We start from the raw sequence: 27982 nt of genomic DNA on the forward strand, positions 1-27982 counted from the left end.
ATAGAAACGGAGGAGTAAAAAACAGAACAGTTTCTGATAGAAGAATTATGTATCTATTCTTCTTTGCACAGCACCTTAGTGACGCCAGTGGCTCCGGTGGCAACCAGAGGCTCAATTATTTACACCGACGATCTATTTGAAATAGAGAAAAAGAAAAATTTCCACACAATTGAAGGAAGTTTTTTGAAAAGCTGGCGCAGAGGAAGCAATCCCACACTGACACAAAATTTTCTGGAAGCTTTGATGTTCTTTGACCAGCATGGGCTAAAGAATTGTCCTCCTAAAACAGAAAAGTGATCGCAATTGTTTATGGAAACTCTCTGCGCAACTATTTCAGTTGCATGAAGGCTGTTACAAGTGGGAGAAAAACTTGAGCATCTGTAGATTTTGTGAACAAAATGTTTTATCAGATAATCATATACTTTATTACCCTTCATTCTTCAAACTGTCAACACTTGAAAAGTTTTATTATCTCACAAATTAAACTTCTCAACAACACCCTGTAAAAAATTGACTTTGTAACTGACTTTTTATATTTGCCACTAAGATCTGAAGCTGAAGTTCAATTGAATATTCTTCTACACTTAGCTGAGGCAGAAGTTGCGAAACGGATAAAAAGAAGTGGGATCTGTTTAACAGCGCAAAATTTCCCAAAGAAAGGAACCTTTTAAATCTAATTATATATCCGGATCTGACAACTTCCGAAGGGGGAACCTAAGTACCCTATAACCAAACTTAGGGACAAAAAACAACAGAATCTCACCCAGGATTTCACAATAAAGTGAAATCAGATGTTTTAGATAAAGGCACCCATAAAACTACGTAATTTCACGTAACGTACTACCTGACAACATATAATTTCTAACGGGGTGCGTAAAAAACACGGTAGAGCAAAACAGAATAGTTCCGGATTTAGTTTGCTAGCTTGTTTGTACAAATCTTCACAGGAATAGTTAATCAACATTAACAAAATTGGTCAGAAAACTGCGATAGTGGCACACTACCTCAAACCAATGCAGTTTTTGATGTGCCTTCTCAACTGCGTGCAGTTTCTCATCTTAAAGAAGCAATCAAAACGAATGTGGCAGAATGTGGAAAAATTTGCACATGCTTTTTTGACGAAAATTCATTTATTTTTACTGATGGGATTCTGTTGATATCACAGCTAGTTAAAAAGTGGCTCTACGGCTCTACGGGAACATCTTAGCAACACTGCAATCAGTGCTTAGATGCAACTTGCAACAAGTATTAGATGAGGAAATGGTATCAGACGAAACAAAGCAAGAGTCCGCTGTTGCTAAAGAAAAAACTAACACTTTTAATTTTTTCGTTTTTTATTGATGACCAACACTTCAAATTGAAACGTGATGAGCTGAGATGTGACGAGTTGAAACGTGATAAATTTCTATGCCGACAATTTAACAGTCGGTAGCAGCAGTCATTCTTATATTCATTAAAATCTTAACAAACTCAAGTTATATTGTTCTATAAACTACTTGAATGTTAACATCGCAAAAACAAAAAGCCATCAAAATCAAAAAAAAATTGTCGACTGGCAATAGATGACATTCTATTTTATCTAACAAAACAATCGTGTACACTAAAGTCTTTTGTTATCTAGGAGTCATTTCAAGTTTCTTATCATCAGGACACTACTTAAAACAAGTTGTTAATACAGCTCACCAAGCAGTTGCAAACTTTAATCAAAACCTCAACTTGCGGGAAACATATTTTATTTCTGCATATCATCTTAATTCTGCAGATCGTCTGTTCAAATCAATTCTTTTCCCGGCAGCAACCTATAGCCTCAACTTTTACATCGATCATCTATTCGAAATAAAGATAAAAAGACACCACCACAAAATTGAAAGATTTTTTTGGAAAAACCGATGCAGAGTGAATAATTACGCTTCTAGAAAAAATTTCGGGAAAAATTGACGTTATTTGACCACCATTGGCTGATAAGTTGTCCCCCAAACACAGAAGAGTGGTCGCAATGTTTTATGGAAACTCACTGCACAACTAGTTCTGCTGCTTTGAGCGCTGTTACAAAGCGAGGAAAACCTTTGCGTCTGAAGATTTTTTGAGTAAACTAGTTTATCAGATGATCATATACTTTTTTGCGCCTCTTTTTCAAAACTGTCACTACTTCAAAAGTTTCACAATCTCGTTAAATGAATCAAACACTACAACCTGTAAATGTTTGAACTTGCAAATACCAATTGTAAAATTGTCAGTGGGATCTGACGTTCAATTCAATCTTCTTCTTCTACTTCTCCTATGCCGACGATCTAGAACTCGTTTTTTTTCGGGATTTAATCACGTTTATTTGAAAAGATACAAATACTCATAAAAATGTATAAAAGGTAGAAAAATGAATTGAATCATTGAATCATCCAGGAAAAACTTGTTATCAAAAAAGCAGAATCCTCTTTATCTTCTAAAGGCGGAATCTAAAAAAAGTGTTTAGGGACATACTAAAATCAAAAGAGTTGACTGTTTGAGGAACGTAAGTTACAATGAGGGATTGGAAGGCGTTTTTCAAAGGACTACATAGGGACGAAAGAACAATCTAGGAGGAGAATTATTCAAAACCCAAAACTTTTGGTAATGATGACTATTCTTTCACTAATTGGGTTAGTTATTCAAATTAAATAATATTCAAATTAAATTCGAAGGGCTGTTACAACTGGCAGAAAAATTTGAGCGTCTGTAGGTTTTGTGAATAAACTGATGTATCAGATGATCATATACATTATTAGGCTTCATTCTCCAAACTGTCAGCATTTAAAAAGTTTTATAAACTCACAAATTAAACTTTTCAACAATACCCTGCAAATAATTGACATTGTAACTGACTTTTTGATACTTGTGAGTGAGATCTGACGTTCATTTGAATATTCTTCTCCATTCAGCCGAGGCAGAAGTTGCGAAACGCATAAAAAGAAGTGGGATCTATTTAACAGCGCAAAATTTCCCCTAGAAAAGAACCTTTTAAATCTAATTATATATCCAGATCTGTCAACTTCTGAAAAGGAGAACCTTAGTACATCATAATCAAACTTAAGAACCAGAAAGCAACAGAATCAAACCCAGGAATTCCCAATAAAGGGAAATGAGATGTTTTAGATAAAGGCACCCATAATGGCACACAGTGATTAACTGTACGCATATGGGAAGACGAAGAACAACGCTTGAACTTTGTTTGGAGCTTGAAACCACGATTTTCAACTTCTGACTGGAACTTACAGTACCAAAACAACTGTCAGGTTACGTTAAGGTAATTGATTAAAATGATTTCAAGGCAGGTTAGAGTGAAATTCAAGGTTTTTTAGATGTAGATAGGTCTTAACCTTTCTGGTGAAGTTCAAGTAAAACTAAGCTTTGTTAGAGGTGAGTTGAGGAAGTGCAAATCTACCTCAAAATTGGATGTAAGGCAGGTTTTTTTTGAAGGTAAAATGAACTGAATTTTAATTTGTGTTAATCAAAAATAAATGAATTAACGATCAATTACGTTCATAACGAAACACAAACAGCTAGTGTGCAGTCTTGGCCCAACACCAAACCAACAGCGGGCAGACATTAAGCAAGTCCGCCAATCGAGCATCGCAAAACTGTCGAAAAATAGGAAAGAAGTGCCAAAGCTTACAGCACCAAAGAAATCAACACTTCGTACTCCCATTTCCTCAAAGGCATTTATGAATCAGCAGCGGCCTCTGCTATAGGGAACCATGATTATTATTTCACAAGCTGGGAAAGCTAATCAAGCGTAAAAACTCAAATTACAATAAAAGAACTCACTACAGAACTCGCAAATATACTACTCTGAGGACCAGATGTCATAACAAACGAGGAATTTGGGACAAATGTTTTTGTTATTGGCAACGCATTTTCTTAATTTTCAATATTTGGTTTGCAGGGTGTTAACTTCTGGAAATTATGGTACATCAAATCATTATACAAAAGAGTACAGTCAAAAACAAAACCAATTCCTTGTAGTGGAAAAAGTTTTTTGTTTTGTCTGTAAAATATATTAACAGGAATAGGTTATCAACAATTACAAAAGAGATAGGAAGGTTGCGAAATAATATCGCAAAGCCAAGACGGTTTTTGGTGTTGAACTGTCATCAATGCGGTCCCCCATCTATGGGAAGCTATCAAAGGATCAAAACGGTCTCTGACAACTTGTGGAAAGTTCAATGCATGCTATATTGATTACAAAAAAGCATTTGATTTCCTTGATTAGAATAGGTTGATGTCAAAATAGTTGAGATGGGACCAGCTGGAAAGTTCCTAACAACATTGCAATTAATACTTATGTGCAATTCGTTGCAAGTGTTAGACGAGGAATCCTTCCTGGATGAAAAAGCAAGTTATCATTGCTGATCTGTACTACAATTTGCAACGGGGTGACTCAGAGGTACTCTATGCGGACAATCTGATACTCGGTAGCAGCTGTGATCCATAATTACAGCAGAGTTTAAACATACGCGAAGTACACTGCACTAGAAACTGCATGAATGTAAACATCGCAGAAGCAAAAACTAACGAATTCAGGGTAGAAGGTTGTTAAGCAAATTATGGCAAACCATCAGGTAAAGCGTTCGAGTATAGTAACGACTTCTGATACATAGGGTCATCTATTCAAGTTTCTTATCACCTAGACAAAACTTGAACAACTTAGTTAAAAAAGAATATCAAGTCGATAGTTAAAAATGAATATCAAGTGGTTGCAATTCTCAACCCAAGACTCAGTTTGCCGAAAATCAATTTTTATTCTGCAGATTGTCCGTTCAATTGAGTTGGTTTTTCAGCCTCAACCTATGACTGCAGTCTCCACACCGATGATTTTTTGAAATAGAGAAAAAAGTACTATCACAAAATTTTCTGAAAAAGCTGGTGCCGAGTGAGTAAATATACTTTGACAAAAAAACTTCTTCAAAAATTGATTTTCGTTGACCTGCATGGGCTGAGAGACAGTTCATCCAAATACAAAAATGCAATCGAAATGTAATTTGGTAAAAGACCGTATAATTAATTGTGCTGCATCAAAGGCTGTCATAAGAAGGAGATAAAATTGTGAGGTTGTTTGAAAGAAAAACTATCAGAAGATCATGTACTTTGTTGCGCCTCACCTTTGAAACTGTCACCACTTAAAAAAGTTTAGCAACTCATAAACTGAATGAAACAATTACACACTGTAAAATATTCTCGTTGTAAAATCATCTGTAAATTTTCCATTGGAATCTGGTGTTCAATTCTATCTTCTTTTTTATGTTATCCCTTAGTTATTTCTGCCGTATGGACGGTTGCCATAAATGGGAGGAAAACTTGCAGAATTTGTGAAACAACTATTTCATTGGGAGATCCAATACTTTTTTGCGCTTCATTCTCAAAAACATTCAACTCCTCAAAAATTTTATACACACAGAAATTGAATGAAAAATCCACACATTATATTTCTTCTGACACTCATAGTTTGAATTTTTGACAATGGGACCTAACGTTTAATTCAAATTTCTTCTTCCATTCTTCTATTTTTTGGTGTGTGCTTAAACACTGCTTAAGCAATTGAATTACATTAAGAGAAGCCAAAAGTGAACTCTCAAACATTAAAATTTAATCGACAGCTACTTTCAACCTTGATTTTGCATGGAATTCAGTTTCTTACATCTAGTAAACTATTGCATATTCAGGTCTTTCCCATTATGCCCCCCCATAGAATTATATACTCCAATTATGGTATATTTAGCATGATAGGCTAATTGAGCATAAGTATTTATAAAAGGTTTCCCAGAAAGTTTTTCGCGAGGTAGGTTAATAATTAATTTTTAATGGATTTTTTCTTTGAACTTTTCCTTTTCTCCTTCACTTCCCAGTTTTCTCTGTATGTACCGGTTCTGTTGTGCTCTTCATCTAATAATGTAGTCAGTTATTGTCTGAAGACTATTTTCACGGCGAGTTTTTCTCAATATTGGTTTTAGTGGCCCAACTTGTTATGAAAATTCATCAAATATTTCTTGAGATATTATTTTTTGGTCATTTCCATGTTATTTCTTCATTAAGCTGGGTCGAGTTAATAAGTAGGCACCCCAATTTCACTGAGTTGGCTGGGGTCTAAAGGATTCCTTTCTTCGAGTCGTTTCCGGTGTTCTGCCCATGTTTTTTAGGATCTTTTTAAACATTTTGATAATTTTTGAAGTCATATTAAATGTTGTTATGGTTTTGGCCACGCCAAATCAAGAATTAGAGCAAACAAAAAGCGTTTTTGCTGCATGGAAGTTTTTCTTTTCAAATTTTAAAGTTGAGTATGAAAAAGATGAATAAAAAAACTCGTTTTCTCGTTTGTGGTTCATTTGCTGCAATTTGATTTTGAGGTTTACTTTTTTTCGTCTTTTTTATCGAATTTATTTCCAAACTGCTTTCCGAGCCCATTTCTAGTCATTATTAGGCCTAGTTATAAAATTCATTGAAATTATTAATTGTAGGTGGGGACTTGACTTTGCTATGTTATTTCTTCTTTTCTCTGAATCAATGAAGCAACTTCTTTACGTCGCACCTCAACTAGGGTTTTGCCTAGATCAACGTGAGCGCAAAAAGTACAACTATATCTGTATCTGCATGCTTCAGAAGTGCGGCAGTGTGAAAAAGTTACATTTTAAATTTAACGTGATAAATAAATAACCACATTGTCAAATGTCTGTTCCCAATCTGAACGATTTTAATAACCAGATTATCTTCACTGATACGTTGAAATGAAGATTTTATGCTTTTGCAGAAGGCAAATTGATCGTCGTGCTAAAAGACATATATCAGGCACAGAGCTATTAGATATCGTTGTAACAAAAAAATTTATCGGAAAATTTTACGCGGGTTGAGGTGTCACCGCTAAGAATCGCATAAAGATGTAAGATTTGGGGTGAATTTGAATTAAAAGTGTACGATTTGCGCTCAATGCAATGATGCGGATGCGGTGAAAAAAACTTTTAAGCGGTAAAAAAATTTTCACCGCCAAAAATCGCAATTCTTACAAAAATTCAGCGCTAAATTCACCACTAATATTACAAAGTTTAATCATTGGAATAGTTGTATTAAAAATGCAAGAATAGCTCTAAGTAATCAGTTACCTCGTAATATTAAAAAGGATATAATACTATAATGTATGTCAAACATGCTGTTGATCGAGGATCACCTTATGAATATATAATCAGCTTATGTATAGAAGATAAGCATATTAACCAAATATGTTTTGTTTTTTAGTCATATCTGAGGATATTTGTTTTCGTACTTTATAAAATAGAAGTAGGATAACATTTTGATCTGAAAAACTGTATAAATTTTCCGTGTGTCCTTCTATAAGTAAGTTTTAAATTTCAGTATTGACTCATCGCAATAAATACTTCTTGAAAATGGCTGTCCGAATTAGGAGTGCACTTCTAATTTGGACAGCCATTTTCAGGAATTTTTTTACTGCGGAGCTTGGAAGCAACGCAGCAGAAAAACAAAAAGTGCAAGCAGAATTTGCCGCCTGTCATTCAAATGCAGTTTTTTCGAACTTAGTCGGTTTATGTTGAGCTACCCTCTGTGTCAGCTTTTTCTCAGTTTGTATTATAATTGATGAAGTTTCAATTGATCTAGATTTGAAGTTTTAATGTTTCATACTTTTTTGACTTTATTTATTACTTGATTTAATCTGAAAACTAAACATAAACTCAACGGAATGATTTTGAGAGAGCCAAAGTTTTCATTGACGCAAGTAAACTGAATCAGAATAGGTGGCTAATTGCGGCGCGATAGATTAGTGGAGCTATTCTGTTAAAACTTGAACATGGCTATGAAATACCTAATCAAAAGTAAGCAGAACAAAGTAACGAGGTACGAGATTCTACTGGAGCATTACATGCATTTTTTTCAAGGAGTGGAGGAGTACAATTGTGACGAGGGCAGATGCTCCTTTCAGTCAAAATTTCCACCATTTAATAAAATATTTTAGAGAAAATTGATATTATTGTGAAGCTATTAGAATCCTAATAAAACATCCCAGTAAATACTTGCTGAAAACGGTTGTCCAAATTAGAAGTTCCCGTGTCGAGGTTTAGTCAAAAATAATTTAAGATTAGTTGTGAATAGCGGTGAAAAACATTCGTTTTTCAACGCAAAGCGCTGTATCTTTTAGCATTGAATGCATTGATAGCGGTGAATTTTTGTAAGATTAACGTTGAATTTAGCGGTGATTATTTGTAAGATTTTTGATATTAGCTGTGGAAAATTTATTTTCACTGCATTATGTTGGCTGCAGCAAATTTTTTTTTCACCGCCACCAGCAGAATGCGGCGAAAAAAAATTTTTAAGCGCTACTAGGATGCGGTGAAAAAAATTTTTATCGCAAAATTGCAAATCTTACAAATATTCACCGCTAAATTCAACGCTAATCTTACAAAAATTCACCGCTATCAATGCATTCAACGCTAAAAGAAGTTTTTTTCACCGCTATTCAACGATAATCTTTCATTATTTTTTGACCAAACCTCGACCCGGGTATGAACTCAGTTCGTCATAAACCTTGGAAGCAATAATGTTTCGAGCGAAGTTCACAAATTACAATGAATTTTGGTCTGCATTTTCTGTGATTTGATTTTGCATCCCTGTTGTCTTCAGAACTCGTACGTCAAATGAAGACCAGGCGATTTAAAGCAAAGCTTTTACTGCTACCTTTACAAAAAATACATCGCAAGGTACAGCTGTAATTTATGCTGAGAATTTATGTTTTAAATTATTTCTTAAAGTCCTCTAAAAAATCTTTTTTCCTATAAGACATTTTGTTAAATATATCTTAGATAAAATTTTAAAATGTCAGGAAATATAATTGTTCAACAAAAAATTTAATTGTTCTCTTTGTGAAAAATAAATTGCTCAAAATATTATTAACTTAGTAATCTTTTTAGCAAAACATTTTGACGATTTCAAAGCCCTGTCTGGTAGAGATAAAGATAAAAGACTTGCCCACTGAATGCAAGATACATATTGATGTATTCATTTTTAAAAAAAGTATCTCTATTTGGGATTATCATAACTATCGTTCTAACAGTATGCTGTAGCTTTGAAATTATTGAACCAACTTGAAAACTAGGCTGTCTCTTAGATAAGAACACCAATTCACAAACCCTATTGAGCAATTCAGAACAATATAGAACAATAAACTGTAAAATAATATTCGGTTATTGAAAACAATTGTGACCAATGCGGTGCTCAGACGTTCTGATTATCATATTCGCGGCAGGTAAAATCAACCTTTTTTCTTGTATGGAATTTTCTTGGGGTTCCAGGTTGAGGTGCCAGACTGAAAATTGATATGTCCAGACCGTCCCAGACGGAAAGTGTTTATGTCCAGACCCTCCCAGACGGAAAGTGCCTATGTCCAGACTTTCGTGCGTTCAAAATTTTTCGTGCGTTCATCGTGCGTTCGAAACTCCCTATGTCCAGACTTTCGTGCGTTCAAAATCTTATATGACCAGACTTTAGTGCGTTCAAAATTAAAATTCGTGCGCTCATTTGTGCGTTCAGAAACTCCTATGTCCAGACTTTCGTGCGTTCAAACGTGCTTATGTCCAGACTTTCGTGCGTTCAAAATCTTATATGACCAGGCTTTAGTGCGTTCTAAATGAAAAATCGTGCGCTCATTTGTGCGTTCATGTCCAGACTATCGTGCGTTCAAAAACACCTATGTCCAGACTTTTGTGCGTTCAAAAATGCGTATGTCCAGACTTTCGTGCGTTCATGTTCAGATAACGTTTTTATAATGTATTCGTTTCAAATATAGATACGTTAGGGTGATGGTTGTGATGAAGTACCCAAGCAGTTCCTACATTTTGTTTAATAAAAGATGTTCGATGAAAGTATTGGCTGAAGGGGCTGCCAGCGACCTAGTTATTAAAGTATGATTTGCTTTGCAACTTCAGCAAGGGTTTATAATTCTAGGTGTGAAATTGTTTTAAACAAAGCAAAATGTTGGATGCGAATTTTCCTGCGTTCGAAGTTTTGTAACTTTTGAACTCAAGTGAGTTGAGGTTTTCTTGGTAGAAAGCTTTCACTTGAGTGAGCACTCTATTAAGAGTGTTTAGTCAAACATGGACTCATTAGTTTTTGGCATTCTTGTTTCCATTCAAAAAATTTTCGTGCGCTCCGAGTCACAATGTCCAGACTTTCGTGCGTTCAAAATTGCTTATGTCCAGACTATCGTGCTTTCAAAATTGCATTTGTCCAGACTATCGTGCGTTCGAAATTGCATATGTCCAGACTATCGTGCGTTCATTTTCTTTTCCAGACCGTGTAATTTTGAACGCACGACGCCACCTTGTGCGTTCATTTCGGTCTGGACATATCGACTTTCGGTCTGGGACCTCAACCTGGGTTAGAGGTATTAGTCGACATTCGACATACCATTTAGCCGACACCCCTATTAGCCGACAGAATAGTAAATTTCACTATATTTTACAAAACAAACTCAAACAAATTCACAATTTTTTGATACGTTATCCCAATAGTATCGTAGAAAAACATGACAACTAATATTAAACTTCTTCAGGTGTATACATTTTCCATTTACGTCTTTGTGTCTCTTTTTCCTTGAGGGAATGGAGGTTCACCGCGAGAAACCCAAAGTATTTCGATTGTCCAATTCTGCTCCTTTTTGCTGATTTTTACCAAACTTTTCAAAATAAACCTAGCTTTTGAGGTCTCAGCGTCTTGATTCTACGATCTGCTTCAACTTTGGCAATTTTTTCTCGTCCGTAATTTTTTTGGTCTATCGAAGACACTTTGATAGGATAGAAACTAAAAATTTGAAATCAAAAATTGTTTACATATAAGGATAAGGTTCCAAATATAAATGTCGATGTATATGTGGAAATATAGGTCTAAACAGCATTCTCGTAATTTTTGAAATGATTTCATTTTCTTGATATTGCTGAAACAAGCCAACTTCGTGTGTTTTTCGAAAATCCACAAGGAAAAAAATCCCTAATTTAAGCACAGCTGCTGCAATACCAGTTGTGTCATCAGTCATAATTTCCTCTGGCATTAATCGCATCTAAAATTTTTGCCAGCATGTTTTACTGATGGCATAAAAAATTGATGGAATTTTCTTCAGTTTTCCTGCCCACTAGCGACCACACAACTTGTTTTTTCAGTTTTTAGTTACACTAAAAAGATTACAAAATTTTACAAAGCATCATGGTGCTACATTGATTTTCCATCTCCGAATACATAATCTGATTGAACCAAATGGTCTAGACATTGATCACTTGAAAAAAAATACAACCCCGACCTCCTGATAGAAAAAAAAACAGTTTTTTGTTTGCTGTCAATGCCCAAGCAACAACAATACAGCATCGTTTGCAGGCTTTGTAGATAAAACATAGGCCATGCTTTACTTAAACTTCTGCCAACATGACTATAGCTTCATGCCAAATAATCGTCGTCAAATATTTGCAAGTGTTCGTTGGAGGCATGTAATTTTAGTGTAAAGTTATCCTAATTTTTACCCCATAATTCCACTACAAAATTTTTTGAGTTCAATTTTATCCGCTGGTGGATTGTCGTTAAATTTGGGGGCTTTGAAAATGCTATCCGCAAAGAATTCATCACCGAACAAGGGGCAATCATTTTGAGTGCACCTAAAATATGCTCAATCATCAACACCACAGCAACTTCTGTAGGTGGTGTAGGTCAAACAAAGACTGTGCTTCACATAAACTTTTGGAGTTTTGTCCATATCTTGGTGTCAATAATCGTCGTGAAACATTTGCAAGTGTTCGTTGGAGGCATCTTGTATTTTTTGATAAAGTTATCCTATTTTTTCCCATAGTTTTACAACAAGAAATTTTCTGTTCAACTTTATCCACTGGGTGATCATGGTTAAACTCGGTGGGATTTGAAATTATTCTCCGTAAAGAATTATTCATCGAACAAGGAGGGCAATTAATCTGAGTGCATTTATAGTATACGGTAATTGCCCTTGTTTTTTTTCGACTGGTGGAAAAAATATGTTGTGGACTATTAAGTTTTGTCCTGTTCTTCCTTTGGAATCTAAAAACTCAAACTCTATCTTAGTTGAGGTTTAGTGCAATGCTGAGTGTTTTGTGGTAATTTTGTTTCGATTATATTTTAACCACCTCCTCTTGATGAAAGCAACTCCGACCCCTTGATGAAAAAATAGTTTTTGGTTTGCTGTAAATGCTCATTCATCAACACTACAGCAACTTCTGTAGGCGGTGTAGGTCAAACAAAGACCGTGCTTCACTTAAACTTCTGGAAACTTGTCCATATCTTGGTGCCAATAATCGTCGTGAAACATTTGCAAGCGTTCGTTGGAGGCATCTTGTATTTTTTGGTAAAGTTATCCTATTTTTTCCCATAGTTTTACAACGAAAAATTTTCTGTTCAATTTCATCCACTGGGTGATTATGGTTAAACTCGGTGGGATTTGAAATTATTTTCAGTAAAGAATTAATCATCGAACAAGGAGGGCAATCAATTTGAGTGCACTTATAGTATACGGTAATTGCCCTTGTTTGTTTTCGATTTTTGGAAAAAAAGTAAGTTATGGACTATTAGATTTTGTCCTGCTCTTCTTTTTGGTATTTAAATCTCAAACTCCATCTTAGTTGAGGTTTAGTGCAAAACTAAGTATTTTGTGGTAATTTTGAATCGATTTCATTTTAACAGCCTTTTGTTTGCTTAAGTTTGATTTTGAGAAAAGTTTTTGCCCTTGCGCGAATTAATTCTCGTTCAATTTGTAGTTCAATTTGCTACCAGTCAGACTCAAGCAACTAAATTTGTCGTCTAAAGTGTATGTTGGCTTTACTGTATGTCGCCCAATTTTTCGGCTGTTTTGACAGCTTTTTTTGGCTTAAAAAATCTTCTATCCATGTTGGCGTGTTGCGTGTTTGTGTGTATGTGTGCTTTGTGTGTTTTTGCGTGCGTATGTGTATGAGTGTGTATTTGTGTTTTATGTGCGTTATGCGCGTGTATATATATATATATATATATATATATATATATATATATATTATATATATATATATATATATATATATATATATATATGTGTGTGTGTGTGTGTGTGTATGTGTGTGTGTTTTGTGTGTTATTGTGCGCGCGTGCGTTCCTGGTACATGTGCATGTGATGGGGGTGCGTAAAAGGTATTATATGCCGATGAGGAACGGTTGGGGTGATGAGACAGTCAGAGACCAACACTAGACTATAAAAGGTCGCTTCTGCCGCTGTTGGGTATAAAGCTAGCTTGGTTTAATTTAATGTTTTGCCCTGACCCTGGATGGAACTGAAATGGTTTTTCTCAAACTTGGCTTGACAGTAATCTTTTGGCTTCAACTCGATCTAAAAATTGGATCATAGACTTTTAGGTATTTTTTGCTCTTAAGATTGATGGAGATGTAGAACACTTATTGCGTAAAATAAATGAAATGGGAAGACACACTTTATTTAAAGCTTTCAAAATCCTGGCATAAAAACTCTGAAAACATTACAGAGCCTTTGTAACAATTTTTGTTTGTGAAAATTCTTATTATAAAGAACTGTTTTGCTAAACTATACAAAATTGGTTTTCAAGTGCGATTTAGGTTAAAACTGCCGAACATAATGAAATGTCACTCTTTCAATTTTCTCTGAACAAAAATGATTTCAGTCGGAATTGCCCAGGCAAACATCATGTGCCCGAGAGAATACGAAAGTTCAAGACATAACTACCTACTCCAGCTAGCGGGGTTCCCTCTAACGCGTTGTTTCAAGCCTCTTACGGAGCCATTTGCTAACTTTTATGAAGTCAAACAATACTGCAAAGCGTCAATTACAAACGAGTACAGGTAGGGTATCGCAGTAATATAAGACTCAAATGCCCAGGTCGAGGCCCTAGACCGAAATGACCTCGGATCAAAAGCATCTTTGAGCGTAGTGTGGACAAAAGTCTTGAAATCGTCCAGGCCAGTGTCCCGTCAAAGTCTAGATATTAAAGTCTGAAATTCGTTTAATCAGAGATAATTTCACTTCAAAATAAACAGAAGTCATTTTGGTCTGAAACAATCTCATCAGAGGTTACATGGCTTTGGGAATGTCTGATCAGAGTTCAATTTGGTCTGTGGTGGTCAGATCAGAGATCACTTTAGTTTCAGATGTCTTTTTTTAATCAGAGCTCATTGTGCTCTACGCGAAAATAAGATCTCTGAGAGAAATAAGATCAGCTGTCACTTAGATCTAAGCTTGGTCTGGCAGTTATACCGGAAGCTGAAATTGATCTGGAGTGATCTGATCTGTGGTAATTTTGGTCTGCGTGGTTTTTTCCAGAGGTCACTTCGGTTTGGCGTCTGATTATATGAGGGTAGAATTTTATACCGGACCCAATTTTTTGTTCACACAAATTTTGTCTTTCTTTGAGCGAATCGTTGAAAAAATTATGCGGTTTCATTTAATGCTCTGTTTCTCTGGAGTTTCGCTGCAAAGAACAGTTGCACAGTTCTTTTTCAAAAATCCAGTAAGATATAAAAGTTTGATTTTTTTTTTCGATTTGCTTGGCCAATTTTTACACTTTTTCGGGTTATTTGGGTATTTTTCCCATTGATCAACTGGCTGCTTTTTAAACCACCTATGACAAAAAATGAAATCTATTTGAAATTTATCAATTTATTTAATGGTTTATTAGTTGTACCCGAACTTTGAACAAAAAATTGTGACATTTTTATGATGGTGTCACATCTCAGATCAATTTTGGCGGTAAATTTCTCGAGCGCTTTGAGACTAAAAGTGAAAAAGCAAAAATTTTGTTGAAGCTTCTTTATGAAGAAAACATTTATCCCAGATTTAAAAAAATAGATATTTCAATGTTGGCAACAAAAGTTTGGCCCTTTCAATGCCAAGTCGAATAGTTTGTTTTCTAATACTTGTATATCAGTTCATGGTTCTCTGCATCTATAACTCATTTTTATGAAGAAAATACTATTTTCACTGAGTAGAAAATGTAAACTGAATTTTGCGGCTCGTTTTTAGCACGTTCACTGAAATTTATTCAGAATGTCATTTAAAATAAATTTAAATGCTGCTCTTTTGCACATCGCTACTTTTCACCAACAACGTGAAAAACGTTATAGAGTTGACTAGAGTTTTTAGAATGTTGGCCGAATTATTTGTGCAATTCTAAGCTAATTTGTAAATTTCACAATTTTCTTGTTAATTTGGTGACGTAAACTAAACAATTCATGCCAGAGATGTTGAACGACAAATTGTTTTATGACACACCTCTACCCTAAAAAGTATTATTTGGGAAGATTTTAGAAACAATAATTTTGTTTTGCCTTTGGTTTTGGGATTATCTAAGTTTTTGCTGAATCTTTTAGAAACGCAGTTTTGTATCAATTGTGAAAACTCAGCAGGAGTTTTAAATTGAATGCAATTTCAAATAAAAAATGGTGTCCTTCGTAAAATTGCTCAATCTCGTTTTCAGTGTCTTTGTTATACGTTAGCGTAGCAAATAGAATTGGAATAGTATGGCGAATACACTATTCCAAAATTATATTGGAATCGCGAAGCGAATACGGAATTCAGTGAGCGTAGCTAAATTTACTTAGTGAAATTGCGGAGCAAATCCAAGTTAGACTTTGGCGAGTGTAAAGTAGAAACGATTACTGAGCAACTTGAATTCAGATTGATAAACGAGATTATGATTACTTATAATAAAATATTATGAACAAAGCATGAAATAATTTAGTAGACTAGCGGGAATATATTTATACGTGTATACTAAAAAGTCATAACCTTAGTTATGATATATTTATGATTTCTATATAATAAAGAGGGTAGATTAATAATTAAGTACACGTACAAATTTCGATATATATATAGGTATCATATGTATCACATTTCCCCCGTGACAAAAATTGAAATTTATTTACAATTTTAAAATCAAATAACACCAAGAAGTAAGGAGTTAACAGAACTCAAAATAAGTTGGAGATACGTTACAAATGCTCAATTTAACTGACAATAAGAACGAACTTGTATATGCAAAGCATATGTAAGAATTAGTGAACTGAGAAATAAGAATGACCTTTATAGCACATTGAATTGGAAAATTCCAATAAAGTTAAATTTGCAGGGCAAATACAGTGAGAAAAAGAATTATGTAAATGGGCAAGTTGAGAAACATAGATTAAAGTCCGCATACGAATATGAGTGGATTCGCAGAGCGAGTACATGAATTAAATTAACATTGAAAGAGAGCAGCAAATTGAATAAATGAAATTGAAGTTGTAATTACAGAGCAAATACATAATTGAATAACGAAATTGTAGTTTATTTCAGTTTTCAAAGTTTGAATGTTTTCATTATATTTCATTTTCTGCATCCCAAACCGACATTTCCCGTTCTTGCTCATACTCAAAATATCTAATTCTGTGGTCCGATGGTGAAACTTGCCCCAATTGTAAGTCGAGTCGGGGTGGTGACGGGATTCTTGATTGTTCGGCATTTTGGATAAGGGCTACTACCGAATCTTCTTGTTTTGATGCTTTCTTGTCTTTTTTATTCTTTCGCTTCTTTGGTTTAGCTGAACTTGATGAAGCCAGGGAACTTGTTGGGGAAATATCCGCATCTGTGAATCCATAAAATTGGGGTCGATTGCGCTTGCGGCCTTTTGTTTGATCGTCCTGTGCGGGGGGTACTTGTGATGCAGGTGCAGGTGGAGCCGGTACAATCGAAATTAATGGTTGGTCTTGAGCTGGCACATCTTCGTGAAAATCATCTGCGATAACATTATGACGTCTTTTGAGCTGCGGTTTTGTCGGTTTGCGTACCATCAGCGCACGCGATACGTTTCAGTTTATAGATTCTAATACCGATGGAGTATCCCGTTGGCGATGTCTGATTTTTATTTCGCCTCTCTTTTGTTTCTTAAGATCATTACTGTGTTTTGCGATCTTAAATTCCGTTGTCTTCTCGTAAGGAGCAGGGCGTCGTTGAGCGTATACCCACAAATTGGTGGATCTTTCAGCTTTTGTCCAAATTCTGCGAGATCACTATCTCGAACCTTTACTGGGGCTCTGCCAGGCTCGTTGATGATCGTTGTTGTTGGTGACGACTTCGTAACAAAAGATCCAGGCTTAAGTACTTCGTACAGACCCCCCCAACTGTCGTTTTCCTCGTTTTTTGTTTGGTAGTTTTCGGGCCAGTGTGACTTTAAGGGACTGTTCTGTTCTCGGTATAGGATCCGTAATCTGCGGATGTGCAATGAAACGGGACTCTTTGTTGTCTGATTCCCGATAGCGCTGACCTGCATCTAAAGAGGCCTGACACATCTTTTGTTCAATTGCGATATCGCTTCTGTTGGCACTGATCCATCCAGCTTCGTCCAGCAAGTCCTCCGCAGAAACCGTTTCAGCATCTAAATAGTGATTAACAATTTTTTCATAAGTTAGATTTAAACTTGATGGAAGTGTGCTAATATTCCTCAAAGGAGTATTTGCGGGACGGCCGAAATGAGCTTCAAAAGGTGTTATCTTTGTTGTTTTCTGTTTAGTTAATCGTAAATCAGAGACTATTTGTTTAATCGCTTTAGCTGTGGAAAATGTATCCTTATTTTCGGTTTTCATGCAGGATAAACGTCTTTTAATTGTTTGGATCATTCGCTCCACCAATCTAATAGCTCTATGATCACCGACCGGAGCGTCGAGAATGTTGATATTATTTTCGTTACAGTAGTTTGTAACTTGTTTACCTACAAGACAAGTTGCTTGGTCTAAGCGTATTGTTCGCGGGATTCCATAAGTATATGCATAATCACAAATAAATTTTACTACATTTACCCCATTAGCATTGTCGAATATTCTAACTGTTGGATATTTGGAATAACGGTCAATACATGTTAAGAAATAAATATCTTTATCTTTATCATTAATTATCGGACCCCCAAAATCAATCTGTATTTCTTCGTTTGGTTCATGACAAGCTTTGTGTGGGTGCCATTTAGACTTGGTATGATAGGTTTCAAATTCTTACCAATATCTGTACACGGGACGCAATCGGATGTTTCTGCTAAAATTTCCCTATGCATGTAGGGCCACCATGCATATTGGGAGAGAGAAATCATCCCCCAACTACCAGGGTGCGTCATTTGGATGGATTCGAGCACCGCCTCCCTAATAGAATTTGGAATGGCCACGCGTTGATCAACACACAGATACCCAGATTTCACATGTAGGTCCTTCCAAAAGGAGTGGATGTACGTGCTCACTTCTTTACAACGGGTCTCATCATCCTGTAGGACACAGTCGCGGATCTCTTTCAACACCGCGTCCTTACTAGTGAGGACCGCCAGAAAGGATTTGGTGAAGAGCTGGTTGAGGTTATTTTCAAATACCTCTTCCCGGGATAGCTCGATGTCATATTCCTCGGGTGATGATGATGCTTGGGTGTTGCTGGGTCCGGCTCTTGTAGATGAGATGGGGGTAGATTGAGTACGGAATGTCACTCTCGGTGTTTGTGGTGAAGTGGGTGGATTATTTTGTGATGCCTCTTTTGCTGACATTTTGATGTGGAGTATTTGCTGTGTAGAATTAGCTATTAAATGGCAATTAGAATTTTGCGACAGGATTCGCGATGCGAGTGTAGTGTCAGATTTGAGCAAGTGATTTGCGTGGCAATTAAAGCGAGAAATGAATTTTCGATTGTAATTATTTGCTTGGGCTCGAGTAGTGAATGAGTTATTTGAGGCATTTGAATTATGCGTGCTACATTTAGCAGGTTTGCAAGAGTGCACGCGCGTCTTGTGTACTTGTGATTTGTATTTATTGTTTATGTGCCGCTTATGGAAAGGAATTTTATTCGAGTGACTAAATAAAGATGTAATTGCGTCGCGAATACGGGAAATTGTTGCTACCATAAATTCCTCATCATATTGAGTGACGCTTTTTGCTTTTTGATTTGGTTGGCGTGAAAAATAATCAACTAAACCCATTCTAGTGCCAGGAATATGTTCGATATTAAAATCGAAAGGTAACAGACGATCGATCCATCGAGTTAATCTACTATTATAAGATTTATTTCAACGATGAGATTTTAAGACTGAAAGAAGTGCTCTGTGGTCTGTCAATACAGTAAAATTCTTCCCAAAAAGATAGTATTTAAAATATTCAATAGCCCAAACCACCCCAAGTAATTCCAGTTCATTTATACTATAACGTTCTTCATTGCTATTAAGGAATCGGGACGCAAAAGCTACCGTTTTCCACCCTTCACAATCCAATTGCTCAAGTGCGGCGCCTAAACCTTGACGTGATGCGTCGCATTTGATTCGCGTTTCCAGTGTCGGGTTAACATGAGTGTTTTCAGTAGCATTCGCAATAACAGTTTTTATGTGTTCGAAATGCGTTTGATGATTTTCATTCCAAATAAATTTTTCGTTTTTCTTTAATAATGGTCAAAGAGGATGACATATTTTTGCAAGATTAGGAATAAACTTACTTAGATGATGGACACTACCCAAAAATGGTCGTAATTGTTTCTGTGTTTTTGGAGCTTTGATTTCTGCAATTGCTGCTCTTTTAGATTCTATAGGTTTGACACCGCTTTGTGAAAATGTGAAACCAAGCCAATTTATCTGATGTTTAGCAAAGTGACATTTGCTTAAGTTAGTTCGGAGATTATCAGCCTCAAGTTTTCTCAAACAATCGTAAACGTATTTGAGGTGCGATTCCTTACTACCTTTGCTAACTACAATTATGTCGTCAAGAAAGCAATATGTGTTAGACAAACCAACTAATGTGTAATCCATCGCCTTTTGAAACTCGGCGGGCATATCTGTAAGGCCATAAAATCCTATTTTGAAACGATACTTACCTGTTGCGTCACCACAAATGATATTGAAATTGCAATGACGTGCGGTATCTGGATGCAAGTTTAGTTGACTATATGCGTACTTTAAGTCGATTGTTGAAAAATAAACGTTTTCGCCCTGATTAGAATCGTTAATATGCTGTGAAATTGAATCGATAAGGATGTCTATGTTTGGCATTTGATATTTATTTTTATGTATTGATTTGCTTAAGATTTTTGAATCGAGAGCTAACTTTACAGATTTGTCCTTCTTGACTGTAATTACGATAGGAGAAATAAAATGTTTATCAGATCATTCTTGTAACTTTTCAATATGTCCTTGTTGAGAGAGTTTTTTCAGTTCGTTTGATACTTTGTCCATTAGATTTATAGGAACGCGACGGCCTTTTTGGTGTAATGGAGTGTAATTTTTATGGAATTTTGAACGGACAATATGTATTTTGGACTTACCGGTTCTGGAGATTAAATCAGGAAAATCAGATGCAATTTGTGTCTTGATTTGACAGTATTCTTGTTCTACCTGATTAATTGTCTTTTGATTATCTGACTGTTGAATTGAGAGTCCAAGTACAAAAAACAAATCTCTACCTAACAGTGGGCGGTGGCCATCCGTCACGACTTGGATTCGCGTACCAATTGTTACTTGGATTGAAGTTTGAAGAGTGCCTAGCGTATGAAAAGGTTCGTTGGAGAAATGTTTCAATTGCTTAGGATTTGCCTCGCGTATCCACTTTGAATTTGGGTCTTGGGAAACGATTGAAGTTGCCAATGATTCATTTACTATTGTGCACACGCTGCCCGAATCCACCAAAACATTTGTTGCTGTTTTTCCGATCGTTACGGGGAGATTGAGTGCCTCCACTGAAGTTGTGAATTCCGTCGAAGATACTGTAGCCACGCAATTATCTTCATCCGATGAATAATTCGATTCCAAATCAGGATCAAAATCAATCGAAATTTGATTAACGTCTTCAGCTTGGTCGTCTTTTTCGACATTATTAACCCGTGGACTGGGCTTTGGGTACGAAGTAGGGTTTTTTGGTTTCCGACAGACTTTTGCGAAACGATTATCAATACCGCAATTATTGCATTTCTTTCCTCTAGCAGGACATCTATTGCGCTGCTCAGGAGTCCACTTCATTCCACAGAAATGACAAGTTGTGGGCTTTTTCCGTGCCGTAGAGTTCACGGTCCAAAAGGGAGTAGCATTCGCGATGCGCATCCGCTGCACTTGATTGACGGTTGAATTGAGTTCTTTTTTATTTGCATTCATTTTGAGCTGGTTGAGAGTACCCATTTCGATATTAATAGCTATTGCCAATGCTTTGTCAGGTTCAACCGTTTCTTTTGAGAGCTCTTTTTGGATATCTTCATTCTGCATATTTGCGATAAAAACATCTCTAATGATCGTATCCCCTTTTTCTCCTAAATCGCAATTTTCTGAAAGTTCTTTGAGATGACCATAAAATTTTTCAATTGGCTCTCCCTTTTGTTGTTTTCGTGTAAGGAAGAGATATCGATCGAAAGTGATGGTGTGAATTCGGATGAAAGTTGTATTCAAGACATCCCAAAGATTTTTTGTTGAAATTTCATCCAGAACAACAGTCGAGTTTTTTGAATTGAATATTCTCCGCCCTTCTGTTCCCAGACTCAAGTACATCAATGACGATGCTTTTCGATCGCAAAGTTTCCACGGTTTGTCTCCGCATAATATGCCTACCGCTATGATGCGTTGACAATTATTTTTCCATGCTGTTTTTGCCTGTTCATTACGGGTGCGTCGATCTCGCTCCGATTGTGCTGTTGGAATTTCAACTGCGTCCTCGTATGCGGGTTCAAGAGGTAGAATTACGTTTTCGGGGGGATCAGCTAATAGTAGATCCACTTCAATTCCTTCACGGGCAAGGATTGCAAGTTTAAGCTGTGTCCTCCAACGTTCCCATCGCAGTGGAGGTTCAAGAGTTGCCTTTTCCCAGAAAAGCTGTATTCCGAGTGGAGATTTGCCACTGTCCTTTAATGCTGACTGCACCATGTTATACGTTAGCGTAGCAAATAGAATTGTAATAGTATGGCGAATACACTATTCCAAAATTATATTGGAATCGCGAAGCGAATACAGAATTCAGTGAGCGTAGCTAAATTTACTTAGTGGAATTGCGGAGCAAATCCAAGTTAGACTTTGGCGAGTGTAAAGTAGAAACGATTACTGAGCAACTTGAATTCAGATTGACAAACGAGATTATGATTACTTATAATAAAATATTATGAACAAAGTATGAAATAATTTAGTAGACTAGCGGGAATATATTTATACGTGAATACTAAAAAGTCATAACCTTAGTTATGATATATTTATGATTTCTATATAATATAGAGGGTAGATTGATAATTAAGTACACATACAAATTTCGATATATATATATATATATATATATATATATATATATATATATATATATATATATATATATATATATATATATATATATATATATATAGGTATCATATGTATCACAGTCTTATTGGGATAATTTTAGTTACATAGGGTGATAAAATTTACAATTATTATTTGGATAAGTCGGTTCAGGTGGTCGAAATTTTTTTCCAATTTTCTGGTAACAATTTTTTTATATTGATAAGCAATACGGCAAAAATTGCATTTGCATTTCACCTAACAACATTGCATTTTTCTGCAAATGTTGATATTTCTTGTTCAGGTCAACGTATTGGAGGAATATAAGTTTGATCCAAGTATTTGCTTATCAGTTAATTCTGTACAGAGCAGTTTTAATTTATACAGCCAAATATCGTTGCTCTTTATGAAATGATGGTCGAAAAAGATATTTTGGAAGAAGCAACTGCTACAAAAAGGGGTTCTCTTTACTTTTTTTCAAAAATTTTCCCTGGTTGTGTTAACCGATTCAATTTTTTAAATTTTTAAAATTGTCAATTAGTTGATCAAAGTCTTTTTTGCGGCCTATTGTTTTGTAATTATCATTTCACTGTCGGAAACCTTCACTGACGGAAACCTTCAATAAAATCTCAATAATCTCAATTTTTTGGAATTTGGGTTCCATTCTCAATTTTTCTATTGAATGCTGTGACTGGCCTTGAAGAGCCTATTAAATTTATCACAACTATTTTTATGTCGAACAGGTTTTTGTGAGAAAAATGTTTCTTTTTAATTTTTAATTACCACTTGTACTAAAAGACCTTTGACAGTTTCCTACTAATGATAACACAAATAAGAAGGCAAAATATACATATTATCTCAGACAACCTTCGTCATGCAGGGAAGCTGTATGATTGAATTACTTGTCCCTCTACCCAGTAGTTCAGCATGTATAGCCCATGACATAAACTGTCGAAACGGCAATTAGGGAGAAATTGATGATCTCTTTTCCAACTATCGTTCTGTTCCCTCCCATTCCAAAGTTTCATATGAAAGACTCTATTGATGAGTTGAATTTTTTTGGCCTCGCTCCTTTAGCCCAGTTACTTTTCTTTTTTTAAGCGTTTTGATAACAATTTTTATGCTTGTAAAATTTCCATTGAAAACAAAAGCAATTTTTTTATTCTTCTGCTTATAAGAAAAAATAACACGATTAGAGGACTTTTGCATATTTATTTGTTCTTCTTTCTTTCCCTTGTGGTTGATTTCAGAGTTTCGATGATGAAGCCAAACCGAAAAATCAAAAAACAAATTGTTCTTGTTTTTTGTTGCACTATGACAGCAAAAAACTTTAATTGTAGCTGTTAATAGCAAAATTTAAATAGGGAGCAGACATCAAATTATGTCAACTCATTTCCATTCAGTATCATTGTTTCAAAAATTATAATTTTCGCAGCCTGTTCAATTATAATTTTGGTTCGAAAATTATGCTGTTTTATCCTCAAATGCACATTACAGTGCAGAGGTATACCCAAACCGTCACGGGCAGATATGCCCGATGTGTGTATCTCGTGTTCGTTTTTACTATGTTAATACATTGAAAGTGGTACAATATTGCGGAAAATAGCTACTTTAGCAGAAACCGGCAAACTGGAAGGGAATATCGTCTCCCGTGTTCGTAAAAGTGTCCTAAATTTAGCCGCAGAATACAAGTACAAACTTAATAACCTAATTTTCGCGCGAGTTTTATCACGCATCTGCTCCATTTATGTATTGATTATTCGCACGCAATGTAGCTCGAATTTCGCATATAATCTGCAATTAAGCCTAATTTAATTAATACTTATTTAATTAAGCCTAACTTGTTACTACTAGTAGTACTTTATTACTTCTTTATTACTACTTATAGTACTTTATTACTACTTATTTCTACTTATTAGTGCTATTTATTACTACTTATTAAAATTGGCCAATCCCACATTGATATACAAAGTCTTTGATGTGCGAGGGGTTTTTCGGAAAAAAATTAGTTTTTGTGGTAGCATGTACTTAAAGCACTTTAAAGCTTTGAAGGCTTCAATTAAATCTTTATTAAAGTGCTTATTACATGCTCAGAATGCGCGCGAATAATATATACCTAAATTGAGCGGAAACGTGCCACAAGATTTGTTACCTAATTTTCGCACCGAATGTTCTTTCATTTCGCAAAATTGGCGGAACCCCTTTTGCGAAAAGTAAGATACAAAGGATGTCACCTAATTTCGTTCATTGTATGTAACTAATTTTCGAGCCAATTTTACCAAGGCGGAAATTTTGGGGTATACCTCTGCATCGTTATGCAGTACCTGAATTTACAAGTGTTCGAAAGTTCTGTGGCTCACACAAAGTTATGTCTGCCTTTTTCTTATTGATGTCATAGCTTGCTCGGGAGTCAGCTATCCAGTCAGATTACGAAAGGAATTTTTAATTGAGTTAAACATCATTTCATTACGATGCAGAGGTATACCCAAACCGTCACGGGCAGATATGCCCGATGCGTGTATCTCGGGTTTGTTTTCACTATGTTAATATATTGAAAGTGGAACAATATTGCTGAAAATGGCTACGTTAGCAGAAAATGGCAAAATGGAAGGGAATATCGTATCCCATGTTCGCAAAAGTGTCCTAATTTTATCCGCGAAATACAAGTACAAACTTAATAACCTAATTTTTGCGCGAGTTGTACCACGCATCCGCTCCATTTATGTATCGATTTTTCGCACGCAATGTAGCTCGATTTCGCATATAATCCGCAATTAAGCATAACGTAATTACTACTTTTTTAATTAAGCCTAACTTATTACTATAAGTAGTACTTTATTACTACTTTATTACTACTTATAGTACTTTATTACTACTTATTACTACTTATTAGTACTATTTATTACTACTTATTAAAATCGGCCAGTCCCACATGGATATACAAATCAGTTTTTGTGGTTGCATGTATTTAAAGCACTTTAAAGCTTTGAAAGCTTTAATTAAATCTTTATTAAAGTGCATATTGCATGCTCAAAATGCGCGCGAATAATTGATACCTAAATTGAACGGAAACGTGCTACAAGATTTGTTACCTACTTTTCGCACCCAATGTACTTTTATTTCGCAAAATCGGCGGAACCCCTTTTGCGAAAATCAAGATACAAAGGATGTCTCCTAATTTCGTTCATTTATGTATCTAATTTTCGAGCCAATTTGACTACGGCGGAAATTTTGGGGCATACCTCTGCATCGTAATGTTACAAATTTTGTACATTTTTAGAATTTTAAAAGCGGTTAATCTAAACTATGGAAACAAAAAACTACTTGAACCAGAAAGAGTTTATGAAAACTTCAGAAATCATAAAAAGAGATAAAAGTTTGAGTTCGAATCAGATCTCAGGTAATTAGTCATTACAACTTTAGCTCTTTACTGTCTAGTAGATGATTTGTATAGTTTCTCACAACAACTATATCAATTTTGTTAAGTTTTCAAGAACACTTTATTCTAAATCCTCCCAAAATTATTCTTTCCTCGTAATGCCTGCTTCAAAATTGCACATAAACTGAAAAATGAGGCCTTAAAATTGCCCAAAAGATGTTAGTGCTTCCAAAAGAAGGTTGCCCGTCCATCGTATGGTAATGCTCCCAAAATATGACAGATAGGTTTTTCTTTTCAAAATATTTTTTTCTCGTTGTAGTCGGTAAAAAACGCAAACAATCTCATCGCTGTTCTTCTCGGTAAAAAACTTTCCAAAAAATGAGGGTTTTTGAGGATATTATTACACCATTAGCATAAAAATTATCCGCTTTCTCTCCAAACGGACATTTTACCATTTTTTTTGCCACATTAATTTTTGATATTTTGTCTGCTCGTTCTTGTGAGAATTTTATCGTAATAAGAGAAAAAACTATGAGCCCCTCTGGTGTGTTTCTGTGATGTTTTCGGACAAGGTATATCATTTTTTTGCGGATTGATTTGAGCAGCGGGGCGCTCTTTAGTAGTCGAAAATGAATGGAAAATTTATGAAAATTCGTCAAACATGTCCTTTAGGCCGTATCACCATTATTTGGATTTACCGTTTGATTGAATGCTGGGCACTTGGTATTGATTTTACGTTACTATTCCGGGAGGTTACAGAAAATAGAAACATTATGCCCAGAAGTAAGACAGCGAGTTTTCTCATAAGATAGTAAAATTGCAGACTGTAATTTAAAAAGTGGGACATGTTCAGAAAACTGGACCTGGTAAAAAACATGATGAATTCTGTTGTGATTCAGCGCTGAAAAACACTTGCACTATGTTCCGGGTATCCAAGATAAACTTTTGCCTTCCAAGAATCCGGCACGCTATCTTTTGGTCTTCCAAATGTTTAAACTAAAGACCCTGCATGGATCTATACCGTATCGGCACAAGTGGTTTTTTTGCCCCCTATTACAATTTATGTGTCGCCATATTCTGTTATCAATAGCACTTGTGACTGGGGATGTACAAGTTGTATGTCCACTAACATTGTGGGCGAAACAGAATAGATCCTTTTTTGGATCTTTTCCGTTTGTGCCCCCCCCCCCCCCCCCAGCTTAGTGGGCGCATATTATTTGCAACCCCCAGACGCACGTGCAATATTTTTACATAGTGATTTACTATGTAATGGCAAGTGCTCTGTAACTGGGGGGCGCATAACGTACTGGGGGGGGGGGGGCACAAGCGGAAAAGATGCCCTTTTTTTATCAGAGAAATTTAAAATAAGCATCCCGTTTCGTCTGTCTGGTCTGATTTTATTTGCAATTGTAGGGGTGACAAGGCGCACGTGTTTGAACCACAAAATAAGGAAGAAATCATTGCAATGCGAGAATGGATGGAAATTGAGCTTCCCAATTTTCACCACCAATCCTCTCTTTGGCTGGGGTTTGTGAAACCCCGTTTTTGTGATGGAACTGGACAGGTTCCAGGATTGAGAAGCTTTTATACTCAATGGGCTATAGGATCATGTGAAGAGTCTACTCCTATGAATGAAGAAATGTTCAGCCAAGGTCAACCCGACAACTGGGGCAATAAAGAATCTTGCGTGGTGAGCACAAGACGTGATATAGTTAGCGATGTTCAATGTGTTTGGAATGAAAGGGCGTATGCTGTTTGCGAATTCAATGTGGAAATTGATATTCCCAGAATCAATGAGACCGATACGAACTCAAATAATTATTGATCAATATTATGCTCATTTTGTGTCCTAATTGGATTGTAATTGGATATGGTTGTTTAAAATGTTGTCCAATACTCTCCAATTGAATTAACTATTCTATTCTATATGATCAAAGGTGTGAAATCTTATCACTTGGAAAGATGAGAAAGGCCTCCCGAATTGGAGAAAACAAATGTTGATGGGCATAAATAAAATCAAATTAACAAATATTCATCAGTGATTTTTTTCTTTTGTATCCAAAACTGAGACAAGAAATCGCATGAAAATCAAATTCAGGGCAGTCACAGGTTTACCTTAGTCAAGACACTAACTTTCTGAAAAGACTTATAACGGCAAGGGGTTTCTTTTTAAAGGGGAGTACGGGTTTTAACGGCAAGGGGGTACGGGTACACGCTATAGAAAATCCTAATTAGTCTTGATGATTTTTTTTCATGTTTCTAGCTTATAGGTTATAAAAGTAGATAAAAT

The 27982-nt window shown here is 35.7% G+C and overlaps 1 protein-coding gene across 1 annotated transcript; it reads left to right on the forward strand.

The window, feature by feature from the left end:
• The first annotated feature begins 9172 nt into the window (after positions 1–9172).
• Positions 9173–27517, forward strand: LOC142350425 (uncharacterized). Its single transcript, XM_075402271.1, has 3 exons — positions 9173–9280; positions 13707–13884; positions 27106–27517. Exons 1-3 carry the CDS (start codon positions 9241–9243, stop codon positions 27515–27517), a joined length of 630 nt encoding a protein of 209 aa, XP_075258386.1. The 5' UTR covers positions 9173–9240.
• The last annotated feature ends 465 nt before the right edge of the window (positions 27518–27982 follow it).

This window comes from Convolutriloba macropyga, chromosome 12 (assembly GCF_964194025.1).
Source record: "Convolutriloba macropyga chromosome 12, txConMacr16.3, whole genome shotgun sequence".
NCBI lineage: Eukaryota > Metazoa > Xenacoelomorpha > Acoela > Convolutidae > Convolutriloba > Convolutriloba macropyga.

Bases quoted from the DNA above. Each gene is read 5' to 3' on its own strand.
- LOC142350425 (XM_075402271.1), top strand. From the start codon at position 9,241: ATGCGGTGCTCAGACGTTCTGATTATCATATTCGCGGCAG. The intron at 9,281-13,706 runs GTAAAATCAACC...AAATGATTTCAG, and splicing joins GATTATCATATTCGCGGCAG to TCGGAATTGCCCAGGCAAAC. The intron at 13,885-27,105 runs GTAGGGTATCGC...TTGCAATTGTAG, and splicing joins TCAATTACAAACGAGTACAG to GGGTGACAAGGCGCACGTGT.